Below are 15,646 nucleotides of genomic sequence, written 5' to 3' on the forward strand. Positions count from 1 at the left end.
TATTCAAATATCGAATTTTTAAAATAAATAAACAGAGATATTTACTCCCAAAATCTGTAAATACTCCGTCAAAAAAAGTACAAATAAAGGGTTTTTAATTTTTTTTTATTAAAATGGCAATGAATTAAAATAAGCAATATAATATAAAATTCAACAAAATTCCGGTCTGGGAGCGCCCACCTGGTGAAACTCACATATTATTGTTAAATGTCAGTACAATAAAATGACCATTAAAACATTCAACAGATATAGGTTTGGACTGTAGGACCTTTTAAAAAATATCAAGCTTTGAGGGTACTACTAGGATTCATTGTCATATTTAAAAGTAAAGAAAATACTTTGTTAAAAATCAAAGTTAATAACAAATTGAAAAAAACATACCATCATTTAAAAATTAATTATTCATCACTTTAACTTCATCACAGTCAATAAAAATGTGCATAACCAACCCAAAAATTAAGTAAAATGAAGGACCTTACTTAAAAGGTAATATCTTTGTTTGATTTTTTCCATAATTGTTCTTCAAGGGCTTTATGTCAAAGTTGAATTTATAAGATAAACCTTATATTTTAATTTTTTAAATGCATTAAAATAGGTCGAATATGCTTTGGTTTTTTTAAATTCAGTTTTAGATATTTATTAAGAAATTGAATACATAATGCAGTGGGATTATGTAAGATATAGAGTTGCAAAAGGGGATTACATGTCCAGTATAGACACTTTTTGGACATTTTTGACATGGTCATCACCAATTTTGATCACTTTTAGTCAGGGTGTTTATCCTAACAAAAAAAAGTGTGAAATTTAAGACTTGTGGAGGCGCCAGGGTCCGTTTGAGAGTCCTTCATAGTTTGGCCACCTTCGAAAAAAAATTCAAGATTGTGTAAGCCATAATTCCGTTGAGAATAGACTACTTTTTTTTATTGTACTAAAATACTTTCAAGAATAAGAACTCATATATCATAAAAAAATGGCATTTACTAAAAAATACTATGAAAATAGTATTGTAAAACATAAAAAATGACACCCATGGCAAGCTTCAAAACCGATTTCGTATTTTTTTTTTTTTTTTTTTTACCCTAACCTCCTCATATTCTATGTGTCCAAAAATTTAGAGTGGTATCGCAATGGCATCACCTTTTATTAGGCCTTAGGAAAAGTTCATAATCACCATAACAGTAAATTCCGTCTTTTTATTTAAAAAAATATGTAATTCTGAGTTAATCTTCCTTTTTATCCCCTCTAACTTTTAAATATTCATACTCTTGTCATACAGGTGTGAGCGTCTAAAACTAAACACTCCTTTAAATTTTAGGAGTTTTTCCTTGTCTACAGGCTTGAGGGATTGACGAGGGGTTCTCTTGTAGACCTCTTTCTTATCTAGCCGGTCCATGGTCCTTCTGCTGACGTTGAACTCCCTGGAGAGGCCGCTGACTGTGACCTTGCCTTTCTTGTCCTCGACAGACTTTTTCACGGCAGCAACCATTTCGTCCGACCTTCGAGGCCTTGACTTAGATCTTGTGGTCGCCTCAGGAGGACCTATGGCTACCACGCTGTAAACGGTGGTGCGGCTGCAGTTCAGAACCTTGGCAATTTCAGTGGAAGTTTTTTCCCGCACGGAAAGTTCCAAAATTTCGACTCGACGTCTCTCCATATTAGCAGCTGTTGTTTCACTGTTGCTATTTAGATTTTGCTGGAGTTTTGTTCATAACTAGTCAATACCTTTGCCTCGAAGTATAAACCGGTTTCAACTCAATAAAATCACGAATATGTGCATGGCGTAAAATTTAAAGGAGTGTTCAGTTTTAGACGCGTACATCTGTATAAAAGTAAATTGCACGATCACTTTGAAGGAAATAGTGTTGATGAAGTACAATTTATGGAGTGGATATCAAGGAGTAGGTCAGAGCTTACTGGAATAGTACTTCCAAACCAATATTTTGTGCAAATATTTGGTGACAAAATGTATTAAATGAAGTTATGGCTTACTCAAGTTCTAATGTCTTTCGAAGAGGGCTTAACTTTGAGGGCTCCTAACGGGCCATCACGCCTCCACATGTCTATAAATTTACATATGTTGTTTTTTTGATGGAATAAAAATCCTTATCCAAAATTCAAGAGTGGTTACATTTGACATAGAATGCCACTAATAATATTATGATATGACCGTATATGTGAGTGAAGAAATACCACCAAAGTATTTCAATAGAAAATAATTGGTTATTATGTATTACTATCGTATGACAAATAGAATAAGACTGTATAAGAAAAGAAACTGAAGAAGTTACTATTCCTAAACAAACATATTAACTCGATCATTTCATTCTTTTTCGGAGATTAATCATATGGATACGAATTCACGGATGTCTTGAGTGCTACGGTATTGAGTAATATTGAGTTTTGTTCGATAGTTATTTTATTAATCGTCAACATCATCATCCTATGAGATAATTTCTTTGAGAATGGTTCCTTAGAATTTTTTTTCTTACTCCAGAGTCATCTTCCAGAAGTAATGTATCCCAGTTCTTTGTTAATGGTGACTATGACTACCATTGTGGATTTCTGACTATGATTTAGTTTTTAGACGTCTTTGCTCTGCTTCCTTCGATAATCAAAAATATTTTCAATGGCATGTACTGGAGATATTAAAGGTTGACCAGACAGACTTCTAGCAGGAGATAAAACATCATTTCTGGGGGAATTTGTTTACTCTAACATTGCTGACCTAAATTCGTTGCTATTAAATCCATTTGTACATTTAGAGAGTAGATGTTTAACCATTTTTACTATTACGTCAGCATGGCATTAATTTTATGATTGTGTGGTGATGAAGGTTTTCATAGCACGGACAATTCCCTTAAAAATTATTGCATTTTTTTACCTATTTCAAGTTCATTGTCACTTTGAAGAATATTGGGTATCCCCATCAATGAAAAAAATCTTCTAAATGACCTCAACAGGTCTGTCGAAAAAGCCACATTGTCGTATATTTCTATTAGAGGATAACTAGAGAACAGATCAGTATAAACTAAATAATACTTTTTCCATAGAGCAAGAGATCACTATTTGCTATTCCAAAGAAGTGTGAAGGTAAGTCTTCCTAAATTAATGGGTCAAAATTGAGAGGATGGAATGAATTTTTGACATAGAGTACAGGATTTGACTATTTCTTTTATCAGACGTATATCTTGGCCAAAAAAAAGTTTGTCTTTCTCTTTTTTTTTGTCTTTTCTACTCCTTGGTGGTTTAGGAGGTATAATGATCTTACATCCACAAGACTAAATTATCATCTTTATCAGGATTTTTAATACATTTTGATGTAAAACCAGAGAATACTGCTTCGATATGTGTACAGAAATTTATATCTTAACATTCTTTTTCTCAAACATGGCTTATAAATTATCATTGTCATGTATTTGTTTAGGAAGTCGTGGTATTTCGTTAGGATTGAAACTATCATTGATTAATTCAATTGAGTTTAAAACCATTCCTCCACAATTAAATGAGTTACATGTGTCTTCATCATCTGGATCACTATCAGAAGCACGATTTAGTGTTCAATTCCTTTTTTCCAAAATTGAGAAGTTTAGTTCGGTAACTAACAACTCTTGGGTTATCAATACCATCCAGGATTAATTTGTTAAATAATGATTCAAGGGGCTTATGATCTGTTATAACTCAGAAACGTGACAGTCCTGCAAGGTAAACATAATATTCCTAAATATCCCAAAAAATTGATACTGATTCAAATTTAGACCATGGCATATTGGGTTTCGTTTTCTTGAAGGTATTTAGTACTGCAGTGGATTAGTTTCCATTTTTTTTTAAATCTTGTCCTGTTAATGTAGAAGGGAAAATCCTAATCCAGTTTTAATTTGAAGCATCAATGTGTAGGTGAGTTTCAGAATTTTTATTAAACAGGGCAAAGACTGAAGGACATACAATACATATCTTGGTTGTTTCAAAAGGTTTGGTATTGTGAGACAACCATTGGAATTGGTTCTTGACCGTGAGGAGATTACAAGGGGTTGTGTATATTTAGAAAATTCATGGCAAAATCTACCAAGTTGATATGCTAAAAATATAAATGATCTAAGATCAGTCCGAGCTGTAAGAACAGGGAATTCAGGAATCGCAGAAGTCTTCCTAAAATCTGCTAAAATCCGTTTTGGTTTGATGCATTAGACAACGTGATTTCGGGTCTTTTTGTTCGAGTCTCTACAAAGGCAATAGTTATATTGACTGCAATAGAAGTTTTTTTATTATCAACATGGTCAAATAGTCAGGTCCTATCCAAGTAACTCAAGCGTGTAGTAAACCACTTGTGAGTCAATCTGAATTAATGTCGGCTTGAAACTTAGCTACAAGTTCTTTAGAATATTAGGAATATCTCCTGTGGACATAATCCGGGCTAAAAAATAACAGTGAAGCAGATCATTGACTCGATTTCAGAGACGAACATGAAGTGCAATGTCCTGGAGCATCCGGCTACAACTGCCACAGCAGAACGCTCTTTCAGTGCACTCAGAATCCTTCAAACCATATCTGAGACGGACAACGTCACAATCTAGCTTGAACTCACTATCAATTATCATTATGTACAAGGATAAGGTAACATTTATTGACAATGAAGATTGGTTGAATGAGATCATTTCACACGGTGACACAAAACGAATAAACGCATTTGCTCTCATGAAATAAGTTTAAATGTCCTTGAGTGTTCTAGTGCGGATCGAAAGTTTAAAAAGTTCTCATGTTTTTTGTTTTTTTTCAATCGTTTGAAAAAGTGATGTTTTAGAAAGCAATTTCAATTATAATAAATATATGTACTATAAAACTAACATGTAAGAAATATAGATAGTTACTTTAAAATTTCAATTGAGTGTTGGTTATGAAATAAACATATTAATTTTATTTTGTTGCAAAAGGTATCATTATATATATTTTTTTTTTTGACAATTGGCAAAACATTTCTATTGAGCACATATTCAAACTAACAAACTTTTATAACTTTTTCAAGATTTCAAGTATTTATTCAAACGGAAGTTCAAGTAAAAAAGTACAAATTGTTTTTTATATTGCTGTCATCATGCACTTTATCATCAAACATAATAATAAGTATTTCATTTCCTAGATTCTTAAAGGCATAAGGTAGGAATCACATAAATCACTTAAACGACATAAAGTTATAAAAATGTCCATTTAACGTATTTTTTAATCTATATGACTTTGTATTATATTTATGTATTATAATTTACTATCTTGTAAATATCAATTGCCGATCTATGTTCATATGTAATTAAGATTCAGATACGAGTATGATCAAATATTGAAAGGTTGTTATGAATCTATAAAGTATTTATTGTTCAAATTTATGTGTAAAATGTCACTTCTTTGCAGAATAAATAAACAATTCAGGTTATGGATGTTGATTATATCTTATATATTAACGGAATTTATGTTAGTGAGTAATTAAATGACGGTTGACGTCTTTTATTTGTATTATGTGGAAATAGTCACCAAATGTTGTTGTTTTTTTAAGTCGTATAATGCAATAAAATTGCATTATACGACTTCCTCATCAATCTTTAAAAACATTAAGGCTAAATAGGCAATAATAAGCATTGAGATATGAGTCCATCTATTTCAAATCAAACTGCCAATTATGTTTAATTTTGCAAAGATTGTATTTTACTTCTAGAGGGTTCTGAGGAAAAGTTAAAATGCGGGGCCTGTTCAGTACGAGTTACACTAAATGTTTGCCCTTATGCATACCCTTGTTTTTTTTAAAGAGAATAATTTCTCATTGAGTCCCTATTTTTTTACGTTTAAGGATGGGGGTCTAGGACAATGGTTTGGATTGAGTCCTTATTTTGAAGACCAGAGACTTGACTGGAACCTTTTTTTGGGATCCAAAGCTATAATCCTGATTTTACTGGAGTTGAAACAACTTTTAACAAATTATATCACAATCATTTCAAATTTTTTATTTAAAAAATAAAGAGTTTTTCATTAACAGCGCTCACATTTTTTTTTTAAATAAAACGAACACGGTTTAAGATATCAACGATTTCTATATTTGCCGTTAAAATACATTCAAGTTAATTTATGAATAAAATTCGATGTTGTTTGAATGACCACCACGTGCACGTTTTACGAAGTCCAACCGTTGAACCCAATTTTCGACTACTTTTCCACATTAATTGGCTGAAACTGCAGCAATTTCGCGTTGAATATTTGTTCTGAGCTTTTCTAACGTCGACAAATTATTGGTGTAGACCAGGGCTTTCACGTGATCCTAAAGAAAATAGTCTAGAGGCGTTAAATTGCACGAGCGAGGCGGCCAATTGACTGGTCCATTTCTGGAGATAAGACGCTCACCAAATTTACTCTTCAATCAATCGATTGTAACATTTGCTGTGTGTGAAGTCTTATTGAAACTACAGATCGTCCAAGTCCATATCTTCCAATTCAGGCCAAAAAAACGGTTATCATGGCGTGGTAACAATTTCCATTCACAATAACGTGGCAATTGTCATCGTCGACGAAAAAGTACGGCCCAATGACACCGGCAGCATGTAATCCACACCAAAAAGTAATTTTTGGGGATTTAATAGCGCCTTATGAATCACGTGTGAGTTTTTCCGGCCCAATAGCGCATATTTTGCTGGTTAATAAAGCCATTGATCCCAAAATGTGCCTCAACGCTGAAAATGATTTTACGTTGAAAATCAGGATCATTTTCGAATTTTCCTTCAGCCCATTTTACGAATTCCCGACGTTTGAAGTGGTCAAGCGGCTTCAGCTCTTGTGTCAACTTGATCTTTGACCTTGATTTTTACGGGTGTAGGCCAAGATCTTTTTGCGAAATTCGGCATAACGATGTCACAGAGATGCCCAACGATTGAGAACGGCGCGTAAGAGACCAATTTGGGTTATCTTGAATTGATGCGCTTGCGGCTGCAATATTTTTTACACTTCGTGCATTTCTTTGTCTCACTGGCACAGGAACATTATGTAGCGTGTATGTGGGCTGAAATTTTTTCACCAAATGGTGAATTGTTGATTTTACAGGTTGATTACGTTGACCATAAATTGGCGTTAACGCTCTTAAAGTTTGGATCAAAGACTCACCCCTTTGGTAATAAATTTTAATAATTTGCAACCGTTGTTCGAGTTTGTACTGCTCCTTGGTAAAACTACAAACATGGCCACACTATCTTATACACTAAGTGTGTAGTGCCCCAAGTTCCAGCAGGGGCCCCGAAAAGTAAGGTTGCATAGGACAATGTTTTTCAAAGTGGATGACTTTTTTCATGAAGTTCTAAGATGGCAGCCAACAAATACCCAATATTCATATTTTCTTGGGCTTGAAAATGTCAAGCACTTGTGAAGGAGTTATAATTACTTTGATGTACTCGTCCAAAAATATAGCTTCATCTGATCTTATGTGTTGACTCTTAGAATTAGCTTACACCATAATATAGGCCATTGTAATAGCATCTTCTTTTGAAAGTTCCCTGAACCTAGCCACTGCATCGTAGAACAAATTCCAGTGTATGACACAAGGCACTAAAAGACTTATTTTAAATTTAGTATGATGAAAGTTCGAAACTTTAACGCTGAAGGGGTATTTGTTCCAAAGGGTTTGAAGTTTAGTAAATAATTTCCTCCGGTAACGTAGTATTTTGTTCCAGTTTTCAATGATTTTATACAAGCTTTAGTAGCTATCAAGTTGATACTGTGTGCAAAACACATTGATAATGCTTGTAAAGTATATAACCTATTGAGATAAGGTTGCGTGATATAATAAAAGTAACGACTTGTTTCATTTACATACAATTATGTAGATGGAATATTTAAAAGATTATCAATATACCAAAAAATACAACAAACGAAAATAACTACAAGAACGGAGACCGATAAACAATATATTACAGTCAAAGTAAAAACTCTTAGGACAATAATGATTGGCACTGCAGCAATATATTTATCCTTCATTAACCAGAATATTAAGATTGGCTAAACTTTGTAGACCTATGTGGGTAATACAATACGACGGTTACTCCTCCTTTTCCGATTGAAAAATTTAAGTTCTTGCGTCCATTAGTAATTATTACACTTTATCGCATTTTTATTTGATTTTTGCTGTTTTCCATATGCTTACTTAATTATATAATTTAATTGTTACGGCACATGAACATGTCTTTGCTGTTATTTTTGTGATCCATTTAAAAAGCTATACGCCATTCGATATATACTACTAATATGTTATTTTATGGGTCATAATATTTCTCATCTATCATATGCTTTTAATGATCGTAACTTTTTGCAGGAGCTCTAAATTTTGACTTCTTACGGTGCTACCTCACTCAAACTAAAAAAAATTTAGTCAGTATTTTTTGTCAGCTGTCGATTCCCTTGTCTCACTTGATACGTCAGGGCAATTTCATAATATGTTATTTTTATTAAATAATCGAAGTAATTAGTTATAGTATACTTATGCCCGGTTTCTAACAGGATAAGATTGCAATTTCTTCTTGATCCCTCGCCGTATATATATATATATATTGACCATCTTATTATTTTATTGAAATATTTTTGGGTATAATATACAAATGTATATCTACACTTTTAATAAAATATTACAAGGCAATATTATAATATAGTATAGAATAAATGATAGTTTATAATTTATCATAAGCTTCTTTTACGATTTATAAATAAAAATTGAATTAAACCCGAACACAACTAACTCAAACCATCCATTGGAAACATTATGGATCGTGAAAGTACAGAAAACTGCGAAGTATCGATTTATACCCTTAATAATTATACCAATGGTTGTAAAATCTAAACGAATATAAGTAACCTTTTCATTGGGCTTCTAAATTAGTCATTACAATTTATTATTACTTAATTAATCATCTTCAAGAGTAGTCAATTAGTGATCATTATATAATGGAAGTAAATAATTTGACACTATAAATATTTATTTAACATGTTTTAAATAAAATTTGTGATTCAATCAGGTAGAAGGATCGTTAATTGTGTGATTGAGGCTCAAAGCTATAATGCAAAAATAATGTTTCTCTAAATTCATATATTTGAACATCGATCCACATAACTATTTGTCATTTATGTAATTAGTTTGTAAGTACCTCAATTTGCCAGAGGCTATATCTTATAACGATCGCAGTTATAAATAAGTAACGAAAAAATTATCCGTGCTTGAGTTAGTGAAACAAACAAATATTGTGCTCCTATGGAACTTTATATAAAAGCTTCACTTCACCACTCACATCATCAGTCAACTTATTTCCATTCTCCAAAAATCAAAGGTAAAGGAGAATAATAACGATAAAATAAGGTAGTCTAATCATATTATCTTATCTAATCTACGATAGATGCATATACAAACGGTCTCTGTCGTCTTTACGCTCCTTCTTGCGACACATTTTGCTGAGGGAATTTTCTTCCCCACTGCAGCGGTGGTTCCGGGGGCGGTTGCAGCCACAGGGGCTACAGCTATTGCAACATCTGTTGCTCCGAATCTTATAGGAATCATTGGAGCAGCTGCTGGAGCTAAACTCCTAGGTTTGGGCGCACTTGCATTAGCCAATCGTGGAGGAGGAGGCAGAAATGGACGTCGACGACCAAGATTCAGAGGACGTCGTGATGTGGATTCTGAGGGAGAGGACAGTAAAGTACAAGAGGAGATTGACTCCAGTCCCTATATCAAAATTATTCATGAATTAGAGCCAGAGGAGTGTATGCGAAAAATGATTTGCAGTTTAGCAGCTTCGAATAAACAGGATAATCCCATTTTGTTTGCCTTTGGGAATGTGAGTCTTAATCCATCCCATTTCATGAAGCTCAGAAATTAATGCATTCATTTTAATTTCTTACAGAATTCGGAAGAATTATCAATCGATAAGGATGCCTTTAAAATTGGATTTGACTACAAAACTGCTGCCAAGGTTGGAAGTTATGTCAAGGATATTAGGAAATGTGAAATTAGATACAAATGTTCCATTGGCATAAATCAACTTTTGGATATTGCCAATCTTTAAGTATCCCTAACTCTAGTTTAGCATTTCTTATAAAATTATCCTTAATTCTCATTTAAACTTGTTCCTTAAAATGTTATTAACTCAGATCCTTGTTATAAAATATAAATATGGTTCATTGACAATATAATTTTTTTTTTTTAAATTGTGCAATAATATAATTACATGCAAATATGAAATTAAACCAATTTGATTGTCTAACGAAATATACTTACAGTTCCCTTCATAATTTTTAATTACTTAAACGAATAAATCAGGGAGCACTATATACACGGAGAGTGCACACATTTTCAGAAAATACATAGGTTGCCTTAAACAAAACAGTTATCCATAATATATATTCGTGGCAAAAAAAAAAAAAAACTCTTTGATTTGATGAGATTACAGATACTAATTTAATTAATTATTTAACCCAATGGCTTCTCACTTAAGAATCTATCGTACGTATTTTGACCAAAGTGCACTTGTGTAGAAGAATCCACCTATTCGTCCTCTTGCCTCAGTTTCCTTGTTTCTTCAGAAATAATTAATGGAAGAGTTCTGGCTATTTCAAAGAAATTCAACACTCATAATATGTCTCTTTAATGACCAAGGAGAGACTCACGTAGAATTGAAAGAGCTCACATTGTTTTGTATTATGATTTTTCCAAAGAATCAGTAGTAAATTCATGAGTTACTATTAGACTGAAATGATGGATTCAAGGGAAGGAGGGTTGCTAAAGTCTGAACTATTGTAGTAGTATCGTTTCTATGCTTGTCCGAACAGAGTCATCACTAATGATAACGAGTAGTGACGTGTTTTCTTTACCTTAACGAGCTATTATTAAGGAAGGGAGCAGTGTAAAGAAAAAACTAAGTTAGTTGATTATAAAAGAAAAAATGGTTGTTCCATATCCTCTTTTTTCTTTTTTGGAACAGCTACCGGCTGAAACTACATTTATTATTGTTATTTAAGCCCAAGAACAAGAATAAGATTTTTAATTGCAGATTTTTTTTCAAAATCACGTTTTTAGGTGTGTAATTTCGATTCAAAGCCATATTTTAAAAGGAAATAACTATATAGATGAAAATTTAAAGTAATAAAAATTGATAAAAACACTGCAATAGTTGAAAGATAAAGTATTTATTCAGTTGTCTTAAATACAGTTCCTCCAAAATGGGGCTAATAACACCAAAAACAAGTAAAATGAAAGGTCTTATTTAGAAGCTATTATTTTTTCTTATCTTGTATTGTATGCAGCTAGAGGATTTGTTGGTGTGTCACTCAACTGTGTGGCACACAAAGAAGTTTGGGTCCATAAAATTACTTTAGAGGGGGGATTTGGTTTTTGGATTTTTTATGAAAAAAAATCCAAAACATAATTTTTTTGACAAAAATTTCAAAACATTAAATTTTTTAATCCATTTCTATTCTCAAAAATTATGTCAAGTTTTTTTTTTTTTAAATCCACAACTGTTTGCAAAAAGTGGAATTATTTGCAAAAATAATTCAATTGTAAAATTTAAAAAAAAAAAAATTCAAAGATTAAATTTTTTGGATAAGAATTTAAAATATTAAATTGTTTGGAATAAAAATACATAGCTATTCACAGAAAATTAAACTAGACTTATAATATTAAACTTTTTTTAAAAACAATCAAATATTAAATTTTCTACTAGAAAAACAAAAATTTCTTAATTCGGGGAGGAGAGTCCTAGCTCCCTTCAGTCCACATCCTGCGGACGCCCCTGTGTTATGTACCATTTGCAAAATATTCTTTCAAAATCTCAAGTACCCCTTGGAGTGCCTCCAAGTACCCCCAAAGGGTATGCATACTCCATTTGAGAACCACTACAATAGAAGTTACGGCTTGATGTATGTCAATTCTAAAAATTGACTTGGGTATTTAAAGTTTATATTATCTTATTTTAACATAAATAACTCTCTCAATTTTTATACTATTATGCTCAAAATTTGTAACTAATTTAATAAAAGTATATTAATTTTTTTTTTAATTCCATTGATTTCTGATAAATAACTTAACTTATTTAAAGTTTAAAAGAAATCTGATGTTTATAATAAATATTTCAAAATAATGTGTTAAATATTTTAAACTAATATATATTATTTTTTTTGTAAAAGATACAATATATTATAGATTTAAGCAAATTTTGACTGTTTCAGATACTTTGTAGTTAATAAACTACAAGATCGTAAAATAAACAATTTGTTAATACTGAATATGAAACAAAGTCCTAATGCTCGCTGTGGATTGGACAGAATTTTTAATAATAATAAAAAAATTAGAATAAGCCTTAAAATAAGATTATAATCTCTAAAATCACAAGTAAATTTAAAATATGCTTTATGTAGATCTTGAGAATAAAGAAATGATCCTATGTTGTCAAAAATATAGTTGTTTCTAAAAGATCTAATTTTACTAAAAAATGTCATCAAATCCCAGTTAAATCAAGATGATCACTCTTCGCTGAGTGCCCCCGTCTAGAAATATTTAGACTGTAGACTGTGTGTATCTCTAAATATGAAGGGTCTTATAAACACAAGGTCAATTTATCTATAGGTCATTATTCCTTTTCGATTGTCTGTAAGAAGGAATTCCCCTCCAAAAACAAAGGCCCTGTACTATGGAGTTTTAAATTCCAGGGCATAAATAGCCAAAAACTCACTTGGGAGAGCCGATCAGAGTAAATGATTTTAGAGGCATTTTAATAAATGCCACAGCAAGAGACTTTGCTTTTAATATCAAAATACCAAGAGTCTATGGAATGTTATGGGACTTTGTCTCTGACATAGTGAGGCGCATACCCTCTAAATCAGAACATCACCTGAAAAATTTAAAACATAATGAGGAATTTTTAGATAACATCATTGCCTCTCAGATAAGCTATAGCTGTGGAAATTTTTGTTACTGTAAGTTTTATTATAAATTGTAACCTTTTCTTAGTATTTGTGTCCATACTTTCAATATTTTTGTTAATTTTTTTCCATTTTTATTTTACTTCTAATATTGTTTAATGATAACTTTATTTTTGTATCTCATTTTTTATATTGAGACATTAAAAAAAACAAAAACAGAACGAATAAATAAATTTGTTTATCCCTGGAGGTCTAATTTTAAATTAAAACATTATATATTTTATATTGTTATAATGGAACTTCTCTAGGTATTTTATTGAATAATTAATTTTGTAAAAATGTAATAGTTAATCAAAAAAGACCACCAAAAAAATAAACTCGTGATTGATATAAGAATAAATAATATAAAGGAAAGCTCATTTTGTAAAAATGAGTTCAAGCCAATTGGTACATTTATATATATATATATGAAAGATCAAGTTCACCTAATAGTGCAAAAAATGATTGCATTAAGGATTTATATAAAATACAATATTTTGTTGAATCCGCCTCACACTAGTCTAAAAGAGTACTCTTGCAAGTAATATAAATAGCAAGTCAACTCCGGGTTTTGTGAAAATCATGCATTTTGATAAATAAATAAAAATGTTGTTAAAAAGATGATTAAAAAAACAATAAAAATTACATTTGTTAGTAAGTGATAAAACAGCTATGCTGTATTGGTTAATGTCAAGTCATACATCTTCTTCCACGCACTACAATTATGATTGAATAAAATATATAATTCTGGCTCTAACATAAATAAAATAAAATATAAGTATTATCAGAATATGAATATTACCTATACAATAGCTACAATTATAAAATTTAAATATATTAAAAATAAAATGAAAACATATTTGAGTGGATTGCTTAGATTGATTTTTATTAATTAAAAACAGAAATTTCTTGATGAAGTAGAACAAAAGAAGACACCCACAACACTTTATCCTCAACAAGAGATGCTCGAATTCCAATATCTACGGGGGTGATAACCGGATGAAAATTTTGCCGAAGAAGAAAACGAAGCAAAGCTTAGCTTCAAACGAGTGTAGAGTTGACTCTTTTCAATGAATGTCACACGTTGATACTATGACGGGATCCGTTAACATTCAGACTCTGATCAAATGCTCTAGATGTGAAATATAATAAAACTAAAATATACAACAATTTAAAATTTAAATGCTTTTTTACTTTGACAATTTTATAAGCCTAAGATCATTCGTATCATTCACAAAGACCTGAAGAAGTGGACTTTTGTGTTCTCCAAGAATTAGGACCAAAGGAAGATACTCTTAACTTGATCATCCATCTCAAGAAATGATCTTAGTCTTATTCAGAACTCCGTATTCCACGAGGGATGACGGGATGTAAATTCATCTGAGATAAACTAGAAGGGTTCATAAGAGTAGAGTGGGTTCCTTCATTGGGGAAGGGAATTCTAGGATAGAAACAATGAAGAGATCCATTCATGATGAGTAGATAGTTTTAATATTGAAAATATACTTAAAGAATAATTATTTTATTAGAATTTGTGTATATCGCGGAATTATGTTATGATGACGATATTAATTATTAATATTACTTATTACAGGGTATGACGTCATTATGGGATATTAAAATCTCAAACATATTAAGATAATGTAGTCTATTTGCTAGTTGATTCTTCTAAAAATGGGATCCCTCAAAAAATACATGAAATCCAACTTATGTCCTGTATCACTTTGAATGATGAATAAGTTGTAATGGTCTCCGGAAGAGTGTCGTTTTTCATTATTTTCAGTCTAAAAATGAAAATATGTTGAGTTCAATAGAGAATACAGAATCATTATAAACACATTTATTATCGCAATTTGCCTATAAACAACAGTTTTATTCATCGCACTTCAATTTGGTGATTTTCTTAATGATAAAAAATGTTTCTAAACAATTATCATCTCGAATTAAACCTTAAAATTAAATATTTCTAAAACCTAACAACCCAGAGAAAAAACACAGATCAGTTTTGGACTTTGCACTCAAAAATAAATTTTATTAATTTCATTGGTGGAAATTTGGTATTCCCATGTGGAATATAACTATGTATTATTAATAAGTTATAAGGATCTAAAGAAGAGTGTCGTTTTCTTATCATTTTTCATCCGAAAAAGGAAATATATATAGTTCAGAAAAAGATACAGAATCATTAAAACCCCTTTTACATAAGTTTTATTTATCTGACTTTTAATTTGGGGATTGTTTTAATGGTACAAATGACTCTGAAAGATAATAGTCCCAAATTACTAAAATCCCAGTTATTTCAGAATTCAGAAGACAAATTTGGATTCTGAGCGCGCTCATCGATAAATTCAATTATTGTCTTCAATTCATTTGCAATACAAGACTGCAGAGCATTGCAAAGCCCTATTAGTAAGTCAATGAAACCTTTACAAAGTTTCACTCACGATTCGCTGTTTCTTTTATTATTTCAAATTGAAATATATAGACTACTTGCTTCTGGATACCTGTTTGACTCTTTAGTAAAACAGAATAATATATATAACCTTAAGTAAATTAGTATTCATAAATTTAGGTCACTAAATAAATAATCTTGTTTATTAGAAATACTTTGAGGATAATCCTTTAATTGAATCTTTTATTACATTTTTTAATATTAAAAAACTTTATAATACGGTCTTAA

General features: G+C 31.1%; 1 protein-coding gene across 1 annotated transcript; it reads left to right on the forward strand.

The window, feature by feature from the left end:
* Positions 1 to 9,203: 9,203 nt before the first annotated feature.
* LOC121128045 (uncharacterized) lies at positions 9,204 to 10,296 on the forward strand. The gene is made up of 3 exons (XM_040723613.2): positions 9,204 to 9,341; positions 9,408 to 9,845; positions 9,912 to 10,296. Exons 2-3 carry the CDS (start codon positions 9,408 to 9,410, stop codon positions 10,071 to 10,073), a joined length of 600 nt encoding a protein of 199 aa, XP_040579547.1. The 5' UTR covers positions 9,204 to 9,341; the 3' UTR covers positions 10,074 to 10,296.
* Positions 10,297 to 15,646: the final 5,350 nt, after the last annotated feature.

The sequence above is a fragment of the Lepeophtheirus salmonis genome, chromosome 13 (assembly GCF_016086655.4).
Source record: "Lepeophtheirus salmonis chromosome 13, UVic_Lsal_1.4, whole genome shotgun sequence".
Taxonomy (NCBI): domain Eukaryota; kingdom Metazoa; phylum Arthropoda; class Copepoda; order Siphonostomatoida; family Caligidae; genus Lepeophtheirus; species Lepeophtheirus salmonis.

Bases quoted from the DNA above. Each gene is read 5' to 3' on its own strand.
- LOC121128045 (XM_040723613.2), top strand. From the start codon at position 9,408: ATGCATATACAAACGGTCTCTGTCGTCTTTACGCTCCTTCTTGCGACA. The intron at 9,846-9,911 runs GTGAGTCTTAAT...AATTTCTTACAG, and splicing joins TTTTGTTTGCCTTTGGGAAT to AATTCGGAAGAATTATCAAT.